Below are 18,745 nucleotides of genomic sequence, written 5' to 3'. Positions count from 1 at the left end.
TGAGGAAGGTCGAGGGACAGCATGGGTAGAAAATAACTCAGAGGGGCGCCTGGGTGGCTCAGTTGGTTAAGCGACTGCCTTCGGCTCAGGTCATGATCCTGGAGTCCCAGGATCGAGTCCCGCGTCGGGCTCCCTGCTCGGCAGGGAGTCTGCTTCTCCCTCGGACCCTCCTCCCTCTCAGGCTCTCTGTCTCTCCTTCTCTCTCTCTCAAATAAATAAATAAAATCTTTAAAAAAAAAAAAAAAAGAAAATAACTCAGAAAACAAAATCCTGTAAACACACAACTTGCTAGTTACACAGGAAAGGCTGACACTTTCATATTCAATGTGGAGGTAGGGGAGAGAGGTGCTGTATTTTAAAAAAGTGGACAGTAAAAAAACAGGCAGAAGATAAGACAGGAGGGGAAAAGGTGATGAGAAAGGTAAATACGGAGAGCAAGTCAAGCAAAACCAAGCAATCTGGGTGTTGGTTGAGGGCGTCTTTAGTCATAGCAACAACGCCAAAATAAAACGCACTGCAGCAACTACAGCAACGTAATTTCAAGAACGGATGCTGACAAAGCCGGTCAGCTCCTGCCTTTATTAACGCACCATCAGAGGGGCGCGTGGCACATGGCGAAGCAGTGGGCTAGAGTCAGGGCCTGGGGAAGGCGCTTACCGCACGCTCAGTGAAAAGCTGCAGCCAAATTCTAATCCAAGACACAACAATGAAAGGCCAGTACTCTGGGAGTGAACCAAAAGAAAACTAAAAACACAAGTTACGGTCCAAGCAGCCAGGGACTCTGGGACATAGCCCAGCGTGACGGGGCTGCAGCAGCACCTCCGTCCCGAGCACACGCAGCCCCGGGAAAGACTGACGCTCGCTCCCCAGCAACTACCGCTCGGGCCGCTGGACCTTCCCCCCACCTCACCTCCAAAATGAATTAAAAAAAAAAAAAAAGGAAGTAACACTTTTTACCTAAGACACTGACGTTTGTAATTAATTAAATACAAAGAACTCTTATAAGCATTTACTGTATTGGGGCACCTGGGTGGCTCAGTCAGTTAAAGCGTCTGACTCTTGATTTCAGCTCAGGTCATGATCTCAGGGTTGTGAGATCGAGCCCCGCGTCAGGCTCCACGCTCGGCAGGGAGTCTGCTTCAGCTTCTCTCTCCCTCTCCCTCTGCCCCTCACCCCACTTGCACTCTCTCTCTACATAAAGTCTTAAAAAAAAAAAAAAAAAAGCACTTGCTATACTGAGTTTTTCCCATTTTGTTGACAAAATGATCTTCACTCTCTCAAAATACCTTAGAGTTTTAAAACAAAATATGAATAGCGTAGGGTAGATGAAAACCAGAAATGCAGGCTTTTGTTACTTCTTAAATGACACTTGGAATTGAGGGGAAAGAACATCGAATATTCTTTTTTTTGAGAGCGAGAAAGAGAGCACACATGAGCAGGGGAGGGAGGGGCAGAGGGGGAGAGAGAGAGAGAGAGAAGCAGATGCCCTGATGAGCATGGAGCCCGATGCGGGGCTCAATCTCACGACCCTTGAGATCATGACCTGAGCTGAAATCAAAAGTCACACATTTAACTGACTGAGCCACCCAAGTGCCCCACATCAAATATTCTTAAGAAAATAATGTGTTTAAGAAAAACACTAAGAGGGATGCCTGGATGGCTCAGTTGTTAAACGTCTGCCTTCGGCTCAGGTCATGATCCCAGAGTCCTGGGATCAAGTCCCACATTGGGCTCCCTGCTCGGCGGGGAGTCTGCTGCTCCCCCTGCTTGTGCTCTCTCTCCCTCTCTTTCTCTGACAAATAAATAAATAAAAATCTTTTAAAAAATTTTTAAAAAAGAAAAACACTAAGAAATTATTGAAAGGGGTCATACCTAGAAGCCAAATTATTTGAGATGGGTTTTAAAAGGTATGAAATCGAGATACATAATAACATTGACATAGAAAGATAATTAGTAGCTCATAAAAACTTTCCCCAGACTGTGAGAGAGCCTCAGGATCTAGGAGGTTCTCATGGAGCAATGTTTTTAAAACGTGGTTTACTCTCCTCCTAACTGAACATGTAAAAAGGCATTCCAGTTCTAGCAAACCAGGCCACCTTCTCCACAGGAAGAAAGCAGTCTTGACTATTTATCTACATACGAATATTACCTTTGCTGAAGTAAATGACTTCCAACTAAGCTCTCAGATAGGTACTAGGCCACTCTTTCTCAAAAGCCCACATAACTCAAACAAGGCAACAGAAAGAAAAGGAACATTAGGAAAATACACTAATAAGTAACTGCAACAAAAAAGTACATACTGAGTTCTTATTCCACATTTTGATAATGCGCGAGTCTGCAGACAAAATCAAATCTAGTGAATCCTGGAAATGAACTGACTTAATGGGCAGCCCATACTGGTGATCCTTAACCAGCAATGGTTTATCCGATCGAAGGTCATATAATAAAACCTAAAAGAAAGAAAACAAATTATTTCTGTTTAAACAAATTATTTTATCTTAAAAAGCAACTTTGAAAACTTAGAATAATGGCTGCCATTTGTTTTACTGCCTTTTTGTGAGCATAAGGAACACCTTACTCAGGGCACAAAGATTCTAAAGTCTGACAGCAAAACACTCTAGAAAAATCTCTTAAATTACCCTTAGAGTACATGGTTTTATGAACTTAACCGGAGAGTAATTTTTAGGCACACTAAGATTGAGAATGACTGAGCTACACTAAGAAAGGAACCAAAAGAAAAATCTGTAAGAGTTGGTGTCATTTGTGAACTAAAACAAATATACATACTGAGGATCTACTATGTACCAGGCACTGTCAGAGCAACTGACAGAAATAAGAATAACAGGCGTAATGAAGAGAATCTGGCAGATCTGAGCAGAGAGTGGTGGCAAGGTCATGACTGTTGGGTGGGGGGCAGTGGGGGCTTCTTCTGAGCCCTGTCACTAGGGGCAAGTGGCTGGAGAAGCTAGATCTCAGTCCCTGCTAACAGATCCTCTGCAGACCACAATGACAGAAGTAGAAACTCCACTGGAAGTAGGCGCTCAGACCTGTTCTAGAGGAGAACAAACTTACAAGTGTGTGCATTCTGCCTTGAAGGAAAGAAGGGAAGAAAGAAGAGATGAAAGTAACCCTCTGTAGCTACTCAATCCATCCTTGTCAGACTAGCATTGCTAACGTATGCTACTGCGCATGTGGTCAATGATGCTCAGTAAAAAAAAAAAGGTTTCTAGGACAAATAAATTTTGGAAATACTTTTTGAATACATTTCTTGTCTAGAGGAATTCTCAGAGCCTTCAATATATATTTAAAAGCACTGTGATCCTCCAAGAGTAGAAATCTGGCAGATTTCCAAGCTTAGCTGACCACAGAATTCTGTTCCACATACTCTGGAAAATGTTGTTCTAAACCACAGCCAAGAGAATGCCTGAGGCATAACACCCCCAGCTCAAGAACCTCTCAGACTAACCCAGATGGCCAGAATCAGAATTTCTCAAGGTACTAAAAGAATACAGCATTCCAGAGTACCCCTCCACTCTGGCCAAAACAACAATGCTCCATTTTCTGTTCCCACTGTGAACAGATATGTGGATGTTTCCCACGATATATACATGCCTCTGAGATACTCACCTGCCCTGTGGATGTTCCAACTGCCATGGTCAAGGCACCATTAAATTTCAAAGCAGAGATTGTTGGTAAACTGTTTATCCTGAAAGGCAAAACATTCACATTCCATGTACACATGGCCAAACCTTCCAAGTAACAAATTCATTATTAATCTTCAATTGTAGTGGGGAAAATCATACATCTGGCCTTATGTTTAAAAGGCAATTGTAGGGGTACCTGGGTGGCTGATTTGGTTAAGTATCTGCCTTTGGCTCAGGTCATGGTCCCAGGGTCCTGGGATCGAGTCTCACATCAGGCTCCCTGCTCAGTGGGGAGTCTGCTTCTCCCTCTCCCTCTGCTGTTGCCCCTGCTGTGCACATGCTCTCTCTCTAATAAATCTTTAAAAAAAAATAAAAAATAAAAGGTAATTGTATCTAAACTTTCTTAATCAAAATAAAAAGCTTTATATGTAAATGTAATCTGCTTTTAAAAGTTTGTAGATTATCTTCTTCAAAACTGTAAGAAATACTCTCAAAGTATCTACAAAAAAAAAGTTTATAAAACTCTAAAACCAATTGAAAAGGATCAGTATGACACGATCTTTCACTTTGATTAAGCCAAGGTATGGTATTTACAAAAATATCCCCTTTTGCTTAAGAGGAAATGAGTTTATATTCGGGCAGGTTATGCCCATTTCCATTTTTAAAGCTGCCTATGTCAAGCTAAAATAGAAGACTAATCCTCAGATGGAGACTAGAACCTGGGAAAGTACAGAGACAGTATGACGAATGGTTATGGCCACAGATCTGGAACACGCTTCTCACTCAGCAACCAAGAAGAGGATCGGCACCACAAGCGATGCTCCCTGGTGGAAAGGGTACCAGACAAGTCAGAGGAGGACAACAGTGCTGACTTCAGTCCCTCCTGTCTCCGGGTCCTCGGGACCAGGCCCCACCATCTAGGCCGTGACCTGTTGGCACCCTCAAGGCTCTCAGGCCCCCTAAAGCCTCAAGCCATAACCACACGGACGCACCAGTTTGGAACCCGGAGGCCTCTCATGCCCATCCTTTTAGTCCTTTACTCCTCAAAATGAACTCTAAGAGCATGTGTCAGTGCAGTGGGATGTTAGTTCTCTTTACTTACTCGAACTTTTTTTTTTTTTTAAAGATTTTGTTTATTTATTTGACAGAGGGAGAGACACAGCGAGAGAGGGAACACAAGCAGGGCGAGTGGGAGAGGGAGAAGCAGGCTTCCCACGGAGCAGGGAGCCCGATGTGGGGCTTAATCCCAGGACCCTGGGATTATGACCTGAGCCGAAGGCAGACATTCAACGACTGAGCCACCCAGGTGCCACCTACTTACTCGAACTTTTTGATCCTTAACAGTCATTTCCTTCAGGTAGGTATTAAGTTTATCCCTCAGAATTTCACAATTTTTGTTGCTGTAAGAACGGTTTTCCATTGTGCCTAACTGGATTTTGCTGCTAAACCTCAAAGCCACTGATTTTGCACATTTATTTCATCACCAACTTATTTAACTCTCATATTAGTTCTTTTTGATCTTCCAGTGGATTCTGAGTTTCTCAGGCAGACAATCGTTATCGTCTGCAAATAAAGACAGCCTGTCCCCCCATCTGATAATTACATTCACTTCTTTCTCTTTATTATATTGGCTCCACCTTCCAGAACTCCACCTCTGTCAAATAACAGAGGTGATAGCTTACAGTGCTTGCGTAGAAAATAATGAAGCTAAGCATATAAAAGTCAACAAATAAAATCACCTGAAACAGAAACAGCAAGCAAAACTACCTGTACCATTTTGGTACACATCCAGATTGTTTTCCCCACGACTCTACAGCATGTTCACTGCTTTCCCACTTAACGGTATATTTGCAACATCTTCCCCCAGAAATAAATGTACTTTTGCAACATAATTCTTAAAAGCTTACATATGCCACTGATCAGTATTTTCCTCTTCTATAAAATAAATAAGAGTACCTGCATCAAAGGCTGCCACGAGTATGAAGTTAGTAAATGTAAAGAACTAAGGACACTAGCTGGCAAACAGCACTATCTGTTAGCTACGATTTTTACCAAGCTGTATTTAATCAGTATTCTCGGGCTATTTCTGACTTTGCAGTATTATCAGAATGGGATGGACACCTTGGGCGACGGAGGGTGGGAGAACAGGCACTCCGTACAGGCAGGGAGATCCTCAAACTGATGTTACCTTTTCTGCCAGGCATTTTAGCAATGGGTACAAAAGCTATTTCACCCAGAAATCCAGGTTCTCAGTATGTTCCCTCAGGAAATAGTCTTAGAACTAACTACAAGTGGATGCACAATAGTGAAAATCTATAAACACCCTTCACCAACCAAGAGTGGTCTGGTTACTTGAATTACACCTGACTGTGTGTGTGCTGAAGCCATTTTACTTTCTTGTATTTTTGAAACTGCTTAGTATCTTTTTACACTCAGTATAAATCAGCTTTACAAAATAAAATTATTTTTTAAAATAAACAAAATAGGGGCGACTGGGTGGCTCAGTCAGTTAAGTGTCTGCCTTCGGCTCAGGTCATGATCCTGGGGTCCTGGGATCTAGTCCTGCATCGGGCTCCCTGCTCAGCGGGGAGTCTGCTTCTCCCTCTCCCTCTACCCCTCCCCCTGCTTGTGCTCTCTCTCTCTCTCTCTCTCTGTCAAATTAATCAATAAAACTAAAAAATCTGTGAATCACTCTTCTATGTAAAGAAAAAAAAAAAAACAGAATACTCCCATATTTCTAAAGATCACAGTAAAGATTATCTTTTCACATCCCTTCCTTAAATTTTCTATAGTGTTACTTCTATTACAGTCATTAAATTTACTGTAAAAATAACCGTTAAGACATAATACAAAGAACTCCTGCTGGCCTGTTTTCTCAAATGACTTTTCTAAGAAGAAACTGTTAAGGACAGAGCTTGTAGCAAAACCCAAGTGTCTCTATTTTAATTCAAAAACAAGTTAACATTTATAATTAAGAGAAAATTAACTTTTCTGCTTCCTAGGGAGTGGGAAAATAGCTTCCACTTACAACTGATTTCCTACTTTCGAAAAACAAGCAGACTTCTCTGATTTGGTTCCTTTCATATCAATGTAATAAAATGTTGAGAAGCATTTTCTCCTGGTTTCTTCTATTGACAAATGCAGAGCTTCACAGTAATTCAGTAATCTGTACATTAATGCTTTGAGATTTTGTCTGTGTATTATAATTCACAATAAAAATGTCTAATTGTAAGAACAAAACAAAATGAATGTAGAGTAACTTTTCCACTTTAAAATTGTTTACTCCAGGGCGCCTGGGTGGCTCAGTTGGTTAAGCGACTGCCTTCGGCTCAGGTCATGATCCTGGAGTCCCGGGATCGAGTTCCGCGTCGGGCTCCCTGCTCATCGGGGAGTCTGCCTCTCTCTCTGACCCTCCCCCCTCTCGTGCTCTCTCTATCTCATTCTCTCTCTCAAATAAATAAATAAAATCTTTAAAAAAAATAAAATAAAATAAAATAAAATTGTTTACTCCATACCATGATTAATGAGGTTGTTCATTGGTTGTTACTTTCGTAAAACTCAGTAATAGAGAAAAAATTTCCTACACTTCTATTTTTTAATTTTTTTAATTTTACTTAATTTTATTTACATTAGATTAACATATAGTGTATTATTAGTTTCAGAGGTAGAATTCAATGATTCATCAGTTGTATACAACACCCAGTGCTCGTCACATCACGTGCCCTCCTCAATGTCCATCCCCGCACCTCCTACGTTCCCATTAAATGTCTTAATTAAAAGATGAAAAAAAATTAACTTATTCTTTACTTATCACACAGGGAAAAATGTATACATTAGAAAAAACGTTCTTCCAATTCAGCAATTCTTAACTTTTCTCTAAGTCAAGGGTGCTTTATGTAAGCTGGTTTTTCAAAAGAAAGAACTACATAAATTCTTATCTCCCCCAGAAAAATGCAAATCACACAAAAATCGGCAATAATTTAGAGGGTTCACATCCTCTCTGCAGCCCCCCCATCAAACACTCCACCTCCAACATGATACAACTATGGGTAAACGTCTGGCCAACGGAAATGAGTAAATGCTAGTAAAATCACATTACTACAAATACCAAGAGCTCAGAGAAAGGACGTTTCTGAACTGGTTACAGCAAATAATCCCATGTAAAGAATCTGACCAAGACAGTATAAGACTGCATATATATTAATATGAGCACAGAAAAATGTCTGAAAACCTATGTACCAAACGGCGCAACACTAACCACTCCGGTGAGTGGAGAAAGGACAGGGGGCCTATACTCACCTAATTCAGGCATGTAGAGGTTTTCATCCCCCGAGTGTGTATTACTCTTCTGATTGTTTTAAATGTAGGAAGTGGCAAACGGGAACAAGAAGGTATCAGAAAACACTCGTCTCCCTCCACCTTGGAATTCAAAGTACACCTTTTGGCTTGTTACCTGGAGTGGTGGACTCCTGGTTCTAGCACTAGATCCTACAGAACTGGAACTATGAATTCCGGCAGCGTATCTGTTTTAGTAACATTCCACAGCAACTAACAAAAAGACATTCTATGTAGCACCTCAGAAAGGCATTCTGTCTGGCTTTCCCACCTAGCGACCTTTCCCAGAAAAGGATTTTTACATAAATGACGAAACGACAACCTCAGATAGAAGTCTGAGGGGTTTCATCCTTCAGCAATTGATCTGAATCCAGTATTGGTACATGTGTTTGAATCATAAGCAGATGGATGTTTAAATGGCATGTGATCCCCACTTACTCTGAGTCTGCCGTGACGCTGCTTAACGCACAGTCCAGCAAGCCGACTCTACCGCGAGTTCTCGGGTCCCAGCACTCCACGCGGCCCTAGACCAACAGAATACGGTGATTTTATAGAATAGCTGCTGCTAGAAAATTTTTAGACAAATACCGGAAAAGACCTTAGTAACACTGATTATCTCATGGGGGATAAGAATTTAATTTTTTACCTTATGCCCCTTTTAAGTACTGTCAAATATTTTTCTATGAGCTGAATTTGTTTTTAAAAGGAAAAAAACTGGTTAAGAAAAGAAGTCCAAAATGCAGTGTCTGATCCTTGACTGGACCTTGGTTTGGGTGGTGGGGTGGAGCGGGAGGCTATGAAAGACATTTTGGTAGACCTGAGAATATTTAAATATTACCATATCAACTTTAAGTATTTAATACATAATATTATTGTATCAATGTTAAATTTCTTATGGATGATAACAGGATTATGATTTTATACAAGAAAGTCCTTGTTTCTAAGAAAATGTTTTTAAGAAAAACATTCAGAAGTATTGAGGGCTAAAATGTCATAACGTCCGCAACTGATTTTCAAATGGTACAAAAAACATTTTCTATATACATATACACATTTTTACAGAAAAAGAAAGCAAATGTGCAAAATGTATATAAATGATGAGTGAACTGTGTTTTCAACTTTTCAGAAAGTGACATTTACAACTTTTCAGAATTTTTTAAAAATAAGCTGTAGGAAAATAAAGCAAAGAAAAAAAAAAAAACAAAAAAAGAACTGCAAGCAAAAGAGCAAGGGAGAGACTGGCATAATCCATTTAAGAATACTCTGCAATCATTAAAAAGAATGACTTAGATATACATATACTAGAAATATACCCACAATCTGCTAGGTAAAAAGCAGTTTGTTTAAAAAAAAAAAATAGTATGATCCCATTGTCCATTAAAAAAAAAATGTTTCTGCCAACATAGAAAACCCTGAGAGCACACAACAAATTATTACCAGTGTTCAGGAAACGTAAGGAAACAGGACAAGAATAGGCAAGAGGGGACTCACTTCTCACTTTTACTCTTTTGTATTACTCAACTTTATAATGATAAAAAAACATATACACAAAGATTTTTAAAAAATTGTTTACTAGATTAACCACCTTAAAAGTAAGACCTCAAATATACTTAAAAGGCTTGATCTCATCACTCATTTAGTATTATTACTAATGTGTCTGTCACAAAGATAAATAAAGGAAATCTTAGAAATCAAGCAGCAAGTAATTCCAAATGGTCTGGTCTTCATGTCTTCTCAAAATGAGTTAACAGACTTTATGGACATAAAAAAGAAAAGTCACATTTCAAAAACAAAAAATAGGTATGCAGATAAATTCCAGAATAAATAAAAATGGTTTTTTTAAACCATAATGATTTTCTGTGACTGAAATTTGAGTATTTCTATTGCTAAAGCCTGCACTTTTTTGTACTTCAAAAAGCACAAAATGCACAAAAGGTTAAGTCCTGTTTGATTTTGACAATCATAATAAGTAGTATAAGAATTGTCACAGACAAAATCAAAATCAAACATATACTAGCAAAATTATTGTAAAAGTGAATTTTTAAAGTCTGGTCTGACTTTGCCTATCAAATTTCAAGCCCCCAGTAATCCAGGAATTTTAGGAGCCTCAGCCTTTAGGCAAGAAGGGGTCTAGTCTCCCCTCAGGGATGGTCTTCAAACAGCTGGCGAGAGAAAAGCCTGCTCTGGTACATAAGTGCTCTGACAGAGCACGTGTCTATAAGGATTAGACTGCTCTGGAAGGACTCTACTTAAAAAACTTTTTCCAAGGAAACTGTTTTTAAAACTTCCCCTTGGTAATCTCAAGAAAAGTACCTACCAAGGAAATGCTTCATTGGCCCGATTTTGGCACAACAGTATTATAACATATTCAACGGTTTTACATATTTTCATTAAACCAACTCTCACTTCAAATTCTAACCTCTTAACATAAAAATAATTTGAGTAGAGACCTAAATTTCATCCATCTGGGATTGGTTTCATAAACTACAGTACATTCACACAATGGAATCCTACCCATCAGTTTTAAAAAATTAGTTTAGCATTATAAGTAATTATAAGTACCAACGTATAAAGATGCATATTATATATCATATTTAAAAAAGCAAATGAAGAAGTATAATTTTACTTTTATTAAAAAACTTTAAAAAAATATATGACTAACACATATGTGTATCTGCATAGACCTAAAAAAAAACATTAAGGAGTTAAAACTCCAGGTTGTAGGATTTGGTGACTGGAAAGCATAAGAGAACACTTTTTCAATAACAAATTTCTGACTTTTTTTTTTTTACTATGAGTATTTATTATAATTAAAAAAATGCAAGTCTAGGATAATTCTTGACAAGTATGAAGAACACGGATTCGAAAATACTGCAGTTTAAAAAGGGAAATGTTGTGTATTTCTTGAATCCTACCATACAGGATGTACAGATCACGATCCTCTTCGCCTTTCTCCGTGTGGCTCTCACCTGCACCTCCACAAAGCTGGCAAGCTATCATTATCTCCATGTCACCGATGAGGAAACTAAGCCTCAGGGAAAGTAATTCAGTCATAAAGCTGGTAAGTATCAGAGAGCTGGGACTGCGTGACAGAGTGCCTCCTGTTAGGAACAGAACTGGCTGTCGTGTTGCCACTGCTCCCTGGAGGCTGGCGACGCTCCTCTAGCTCCCAAGGATCAATGTCAGAGATGATCCATGTCAGAGTGTGCCGGACCAGACGCACCACGGGGCGGTCTGCAGCAACAAATGGGCCTGTGTGTGAACCAATGTTCCTACAAAAAGCCAACCAGTGGCTTGTTGCTCCATTAGCTCTCTGCTCTTAGGAACAAGCAACTCTGTCTTTAAGTAAAACTCTACTCATTATCAAATGCAAAACAAGTAAGTTAAAAAATAAAGGCAACGTATGCTTACCTCTACCGTTCCTGTGGCAAACAAGCCATGTACTGAGTTTATGTCACACACATTATTCTCCCTGAAACAGTAAAGCAGTAAGGGAGAAAGTATTATTACCTATTTTAGGCGGGAAGGATACTCGGTGAACTTTCTAAATAGTCAACCCAATCCTGTGGAGAAAGAAGACGGGCAGGTGCTTCCTTACTCATCCATGTGTGAAAGGCACCAGACATGAAAGAATCCCCAGAATGATACTCAATCTGCCAGGAGATGAGACAAGAAAGGAACTCCTTCTGAAATACCATCCTACCACCTTGAGAATAAAGGTTTATTCTACTTTCTCAATATATCTTCTCCTAGGGCAGGAAGAACACAAGCTATAACTAAGCCAGTCCTGAGACCGGACGAGCTTGAGTTAGATGTACTAATCAAAGCTTCACCTTCTTTTTATGTAAAATGGATACTTTACCTCTTTCAGTTGTTGTGAGGATTAAATGAAAAAATGACAAAATGTTCGGCATGGAATCCAGAGCTTACAAGACACTCAATAAATAATAGCTATTACAAACAGGAACGTATGCAGCTAAAGAGCAGATAACTCTTTATTATTCAACAATATATCATGAAGTTATTCTAGTTTTCTTGAAGAAAATTAAGAGTATTTCAAGGATATCTGGAAAAAATTACTGAGAGTTAATCTGGCCTTTATCACTACATGTTCTTCCAACCTTTAAAAACCCTTTCAAAGCAATAAGGAAAATCCAACAAGCTCTTTATACACTTAGATGAGAAGTAACCTAGCTTCCACCCCTTACTAGCTGGGTGACTGTGGACTCACCCTCTCTGCACCTCAGCTGTTCCATCTGTAAAATGGAGATGATAATACTAAAATTGTTGTAAGTTTAAAATGAGTTAATATGTATAAAATACTGAGTAACAACTGGCACAGAGTAAGTGCTTTCACTATTATTATTGTCATTATTACTCAGTATATTATGACAAATTTATTCCTAAAGGCTTTCTCTCTGAATAAAACAAAAATGTAGACTATAATGTGAAGAAAAAAGGGGAAAACTTGAAAAAAACCTTAAATGTCTGCCAGCAAAAACACAAAAAGTAAAATTTAAAAAGTGATACTCCAAGTTAATCCAAAATTTCTCTGAGAGATAATATCACAGAACAAAATCATAAATGAAAATTTAAAGAACACTGCAAAAAATAATAAAAAACTTTTTAATGAGTTATAAAATTTTCGAGGATATTAAAAAAAAATCAAAATTTTAAAGAAATCACCAGGCCTTTTAGTGAATTTTACGTTTAAGACTAAATGATACTCCTTTGAACTAAGTTGCCCTAAGCTTTTAAACACAACCTGCCATCTGATAACTTGAGCTTCTGACTCCATCTCCTGGCCAAGAGAAATACAGCAGTATTCCCACAACAGAACACTCACGCAGCATCAGTCTGTAGCGGATTCAAGTACCGGCCTTGTTCTAAGTTTAATCTATAAACTTCAGAGCTGCAAAGTAATGAATAAAGTTAGAAATCTGGTAAACTGCAATGAACTTTGCTTCAACTAAATATAAATTTTAGAAATATATACATATATCTCTTGCTTCCAGGGCTTCCTTTGTAAAACTTACACCAAAATGTATTTTCAACCTAAAAAATAATCACCTTGTGAGTTTGTTCATGTATGAAAGTGATTTAAACCAAGGAAATATTATGAAATTATTAGGTGGAATATTATTTACAAATAACACAGAGAATACAAGATCCAACATGGATCTATACAGAAGAAAAGACTAGAAGGAAATACAACAAAATACCATAAGGGTTTCCTCTGGGTGGCATGACAGTGGGTGTTTTTTTTGAATACTTCTTAATATTTTCCTAATTTTCTAAAATGGGTCTGTATTATTTTTATCATCAAATGGAAAGTAGATTTAAAAATGAAAAGTTTTCAAATGTCACGCCATGGGGCTAAGAAACCACCTTCACCACCAATATGACCCTGTGAGGTACCCATGTCGCTAGGTTCAGAGCATCATGCTAGTAAAAGTCAAGGATGCAACTCCTCAATGAGCAGTTACTCTGGACCTATACCCTTTGAGCAACTGAAAGGCAGGGATCATATCTTATTCCCCTTTTAATCCTCTCCTTGGGGCGCCTGGGTGGCTTAGTTGGTTAAGCGACTGCCTTCGGCTCAGGTCATGATCCCAGGGTCCTGGGATCGAGTCCCACATCGGGCTCCCGGCTCAGCGGGAAGCCTGCTTCTCCCTCTCCCACTCCCCCTGCTTGTGTTCCTGCTCTCGCTGTCTCTGTCAAATAAATAAATAAAATCTTTAAAAAAAAAAAAAAATCCTCTCCTTGATTTCAACAACAGAAGCCGTTTGTGGGGTGGAAAGGAGAAAACAAAGGATCAGACCCAATACCTTGAGCCAACAAAGTACAAGTCACAGGAAGGATAGTGGTAGGAGAAATCTCTCCCGAACTTTGGTATTCTGGTTTTGTAGTAAAAACCCGATTGTGAGTGGAATTCGATGTATCTATCATTATGTAAGAAAACAATCTGAAAATGAAACAAGAGCATGAGTTGGCTGAGGTTTCTAGGAAAAGCGTTTACTTCATCACCACTAGAACTGACAAAGCAAGAACACTCTGATCTCTCCCAGCCTCTTTCTCTCTGTAAACATGCATGTGTGCACACACAACTCTCTATCATGACTAAGAATCAAACCTCTCCCCTGCTTTCTTAATGCCTTCCTGAACCCAAGATAGTTTTTCTTGCCTTCTAACAGAGACTTAAAACAAATGCCCTTTATTTATCTGGCACCAGCATTTGACAATGTGGACCTCTACTCAGCAACCCCAGCAAGTGATTTCCTATTTTACTTAAGAACACATTTTAATAATCTCACAATTGGGGCGCCTGGGTGGCTCAGTCGTTAAGCGTCTGCCTTCGGCTCAGGTCATGATCCCAGGGTCCTGGAATGGAGCCCCGCATAGAGCTCCCTGCTTGGCGGGAAGCCTGCTTCTCCCTCTCCCACTCCCCCTGCTTGTGTTCCCTCTCTTGCTGTGTCTCTGTCAAATAAGTAAGTAAAACCTTTAAAAATGATAATAATAATCATCTCACAATTACCACTCAGGGTTTGAGAAACCCCCATACCAATTTAACATTAATGTATTTCAAAAGTAGCTTAAAAATCTGCAGATAGTAATTAGCAGCAAATTTATCAATATCTAGAGAAAATACATTATAAAATTACATGTCTCCCAACACATGATTAATGACCACTACAGGCAAAAGAATAAACTGTAGTCCATAGTTTCCAGAACTGACACAATATGTAAAGCCATGTCAGCTCAGAAAATCAGTAAAATTTTTTATTTTTTAAATTTATTTTAAATTGAATAAGGCACTTAACTAACAATTCTGTAACTACTGAAAATGACATGAGTTGAAAGATGGACTAATGGCACCAAAAAAAGAAAAAATATATATATATTTAGCTGTGTTTCAAACTGTTTCAGAACCATTCCAGAACCATCTGTTTGCAGAGTTAAGAAAATTAATCATATAATTATGCTATTTTACTTTTCACATATGAAAGCAACATGGCAAATAACACTAGTTTAAATGAAATAATTAAAAATCACAAATCTACAATCTAACATGGTCTAAAAAAGATGGCTGCTACCAATTCTTGACGATATAGGTAAGGTTTCATACGTGATATAGAAAACATTTTGATATTAGACTGGCCAAAGTCTACCACTGTTGTTTTAAAAGATACTCTATGTATCATACATGTGTCAAACTAAAAATGTATTAATAGAAAATGATGGGTTTTATTTTACTATGCAGCCATTTTTAATGTAACAATGGGAACCTCATAAAAATACTTATCATGACTTCGTAAGGATAGCCAGTACCAACCAACGCTATCAAGCATACCTTTGAATAGTCATCAGACAAAGTTTCAAAGGTGACAACTGAAAAACAAGAAATAGTAAGAAAAATTACAATTATCAATCCATGTTCTTCATAAAAATGCAAACTTGATGAAAGGATTCTAACTCAACACAAAAATTACAAACAAATACTGGGTTTTTCCCCCTTTCTTGTCCTTTCATAAGACAAGAATAAAGTTGCCATATTATATTGGCCCCAAAATACCAAATGGAAAATTAAAAGCTTTTTAATTTCTCAACACAGATCAACCAGATTTTCTGCAAAACTGAAGTTAGATACACTCACAAAACATAATGACTTTTGGGGCGCCTGGGTGGCTCAGTCGGCTAAGCCTCTGCCTTCGGCTCCGGTCAGGATCCCAGGGTCCTGGGATCAAGCCCCCATGTCAGGATCCCTGCTCAGTGGGGGGTCTGTTCCTCCTTCTCCCTCTCCCCCTCCCCCCTGCACATGCTCTCTCTTTCTCTCAAATAGATAAAATCTTTAAAAAAAAAAAAAAACAAAACAAAAACATAATGACTTCTAAACTCTCCAGTTTTTCTGAGAAGCTCAAAATAAAATAGACATTAAAGAACATTCAAAAATTCTTTTTTTAATTATTTACTTAAAAAAGACAACAGTGGGTGGCTCAGTCGGTTAAGCAGCTGCCTTCGGCTCAGGTCATGATCCCAGGTTCCTGGGATTGAGCCCCACATGGGGCTCCCTGCTCGGTGGGGAGCCTGCTTCTCCCTCTCCCTCTGCCTGCCGCTCTGCCTACTTGTGCTCTCCGTCAAATAAATAAATAAAATCTTTTAAAAAATAAATAAAAATAAATAAAAATAAAAAAGACAACAGTAGCTTTTTACTCATTCATCATACATCTGCTAAACATAGAGTGAAAACAGTTGTTAGCAGCATGTGGAGTTTGTCCTGCTTTTAAAAAGGAAAGGGTAGGGCGCCTGGGTGGCTCAGTTGGTTGAGCGACTGCCTTCGGCTCGGGTCATGGTCCTGGAGTCCCGGGATCGAGTCCCACATCGGGCTCCCTGCTCAGCAGGGAGTCTGCTTCTCCCTCTGACCCTCCTCCCTCTCGTGCTCTCTCTCATTCTCTCTCTCTCTCTCTCTCTCTCTCTCTCTCTCTCGCAAAAAAAAAAAAAAAAAAAAAGGAAAGGGTAAAACCAGTTGGAGAAGACTTAGCCATTAACTGCTTTTCTCTCAAGCCCAAACACCCAGGCACCTGACAGAAATACCTCCACCCTCCCCGCCCTTCCCTGCAGAGTGGGCGGAGCCTATGAATGCTGGTGGGACACACCTATAACTACATCACATTAGATGGGGAAGAGAGATCTATAATCACGTGAGCCCTTTAAAATCAGGGTTTTCTCCTGCTGGTGGCAGAAGGGGAAGTGGGAGATTCGAAGCAGGAGAAAGACCCAGTGAGTAGGTGCTGGCTTACAGATGGAGAAGACCAGGTGACAAGGAGTGCAGGCAGCCTCCAGAAGCTGAGAGTGGCCCCAGGCTGACAGCTAGCAGGAAACAGGAACCCCAGTCCCACAAGCACAACAAACTGCATTCTGCCAACACCCAGAAAGCTTCGAAGCTGGGGCGCCTGGGTGGCTCAGTCGTTAAGTGCCTGCCTTCGGCTCAAGTCATGATCCCAGGGTTCTGGGATCGAGCCCCACATCGGGCTCCCTGCTCCATGGGAAGCCTGCTTCTCCCTCTCCCACTCCCTCTGCTTGTGTTCCCTCTCTTGCTGTTTCTCTGTCAAATAAATAAAATCTTTAAAAAAAAAAAAAAAGAAAGAAAGAAAAGAAAGCTTCGAAGCTGATTCTTGCCCAGAGCCCCCGAATAAACTCTAGGCGAGTCAGCCCTGAGCACAGAAAACAGCAAAGCCTGGATGAATTCACCTACAAAGCTGTCAGCTAATAAATGCATGTTTTAAGCTGCCACATTCATGGTAATTTGTTACACAGCAAAGAGAACTTATACATGACACATTCCCATTTTTAAAAAGCAGAAAAGTAGCCACATATAAAAAGCTACTTTCATGAATTCAAATTTCATCTCTTACTTACCCTCTGAATCTAAACACCTTTCAAACTTCAAGGATAACTGATAGGTGTCATAACATCGAACCCGAGGTTTATAAGTTCCTATATAAAAAAAAATTAATGTGATGTAAAACCTAAAGGACATTCTTTTCATTGTCAATATCCTGCAGATATATTAAGTATACTTTTTATTCAAAGGTAAACAGGATTCATTACAACCACATGAAAGAAAAAGAATTTTAAAAGCAGCCTTCCCCAACATGCCAAGAAGAAAACCAGCAAAGGATACAAACAAGCAAGTCAGAGAAAATTAAATACAAAAAAAACAAACAGACTTCACAAATAATCTAACAAAGTAGATTCAAACAATGAAATAGTTATTGTTCATTAGAATGGCAAAGATTAAGATAGTTAATAACCTGTGTAGATGAGGGTGCTAAAAAAGGAAGTACTCTCACGGCTTGGTGATTAGTATAAACTGTTACAACTTCTTTGAAGGACAATCTGGCAATATCTGTAAAATATGTGATGTTTATACATCCTGAATCTGTACTGCAACTTATACAAATTTATCCTAGAGAAACATACAAGTGTGCCAAAGACATGAAGAGTGTTCACTGAAGCACTGTTTACAAATGGCCAAAAACTGAAAGCAAGTAAAATCTCCATTGACATGGAAATAGTTAAATAAATGATGGCAAATCATCATATGGCTCATAAAGAGGACGATGCAGACCTGTACTCACAGGGAAAGCCACCAAGACATACTACCAAGTAAAACAGAGAGTCCGGAGAGCGCGGGTGAGTGCTGCAGAGTGGTGCCGATGGCCCCATGTCTATGAACCCAACACCGATCATGCAAGCACTCTGTACAGAAAAGTGGGAAGAATAAGCACAGTGATTGTTTATCTCAGTGAAGGGCAATTTTAGGGTCTTCCACATTTTATCTTATGCACTGCTGTAATGTTTGCATTTTTTGTAAGTGTATCATGTTTGCAATCAAGAAAAGAAAAAGACTGATTTTTGTTTTTAAGATTTTATTTATTTATTTGACAGAGAGCACACACAAGCAGGGGGAGCATCAGAGGGAGAGGGAGAAGCAGACTCCCTGATGAGCAGGGAGCCCAACACGAGACTCGATCCCAGGACCCTGGGATCATGACCTGAGCCGAAGGCAGATGCTTAACGACTGAGCCACCCAGTCACCCCAAAAAAGACTGGTTTTTAAAACCAATGGATTTTTTTTTAAAGGAATGAGGTAGTCCTTGAGACCCCAAGACCTTATTTAAAAATAGTATAATACATATATATATATATATATATATATATATATACATGCTTACTACATATCAGATACATAACTTTTTATGTAT

At 39.2% G+C, this 18,745-nt stretch overlaps 1 protein-coding gene across 2 annotated transcripts in view; it reads right to left on the bottom strand.

Annotated features, from left to right (window-relative positions):
* Positions 1-18,745, bottom strand: part of NOL10 (nucleolar protein 10) — an 85,793-nt gene that overhangs the window by 60,578 nt on the left and 6,470 nt on the right. Inside the window, exons 4-11 of one of the 2 annotated variants that reach the window (XM_081797197.1) lie at positions 17,397-17,474; positions 15,331-15,368; positions 13,808-13,944; positions 12,826-12,891; positions 11,391-11,451; positions 8,418-8,503; positions 3,628-3,706; positions 2,301-2,450 (exon numbers count right to left, since the gene is read on the bottom strand). In XM_081797197.1, the coding sequence (XP_081653323.1) occupies positions 2,301-2,450; positions 3,628-3,706; positions 8,418-8,503; positions 11,391-11,451; positions 12,826-12,891; positions 13,808-13,944; positions 15,331-15,368; positions 17,397-17,474 (695 nt within the window). The remainder of the gene's footprint in view (positions 1-2,300; positions 2,451-3,627; positions 3,707-8,417; positions 8,504-11,390; positions 11,452-12,825; positions 12,892-13,807; positions 13,945-15,330; positions 15,369-17,396; positions 17,475-18,745) is intronic. The other variant, XM_081797198.1, reaches the window with a different exon arrangement.

The sequence above is a fragment of the Leptonychotes weddellii genome, chromosome 10 (assembly GCF_054177405.1).
Source record: "Leptonychotes weddellii isolate Sample4059 chromosome 10, ASM5417740v2, whole genome shotgun sequence".
In the NCBI taxonomy this organism is placed as follows: domain Eukaryota; kingdom Metazoa; phylum Chordata; class Mammalia; order Carnivora; family Phocidae; genus Leptonychotes; species Leptonychotes weddellii.
The sequence above is the reverse complement of the archived record's forward strand: the minus strand, read 5'-3'. Positions and strand labels throughout refer to the sequence as shown.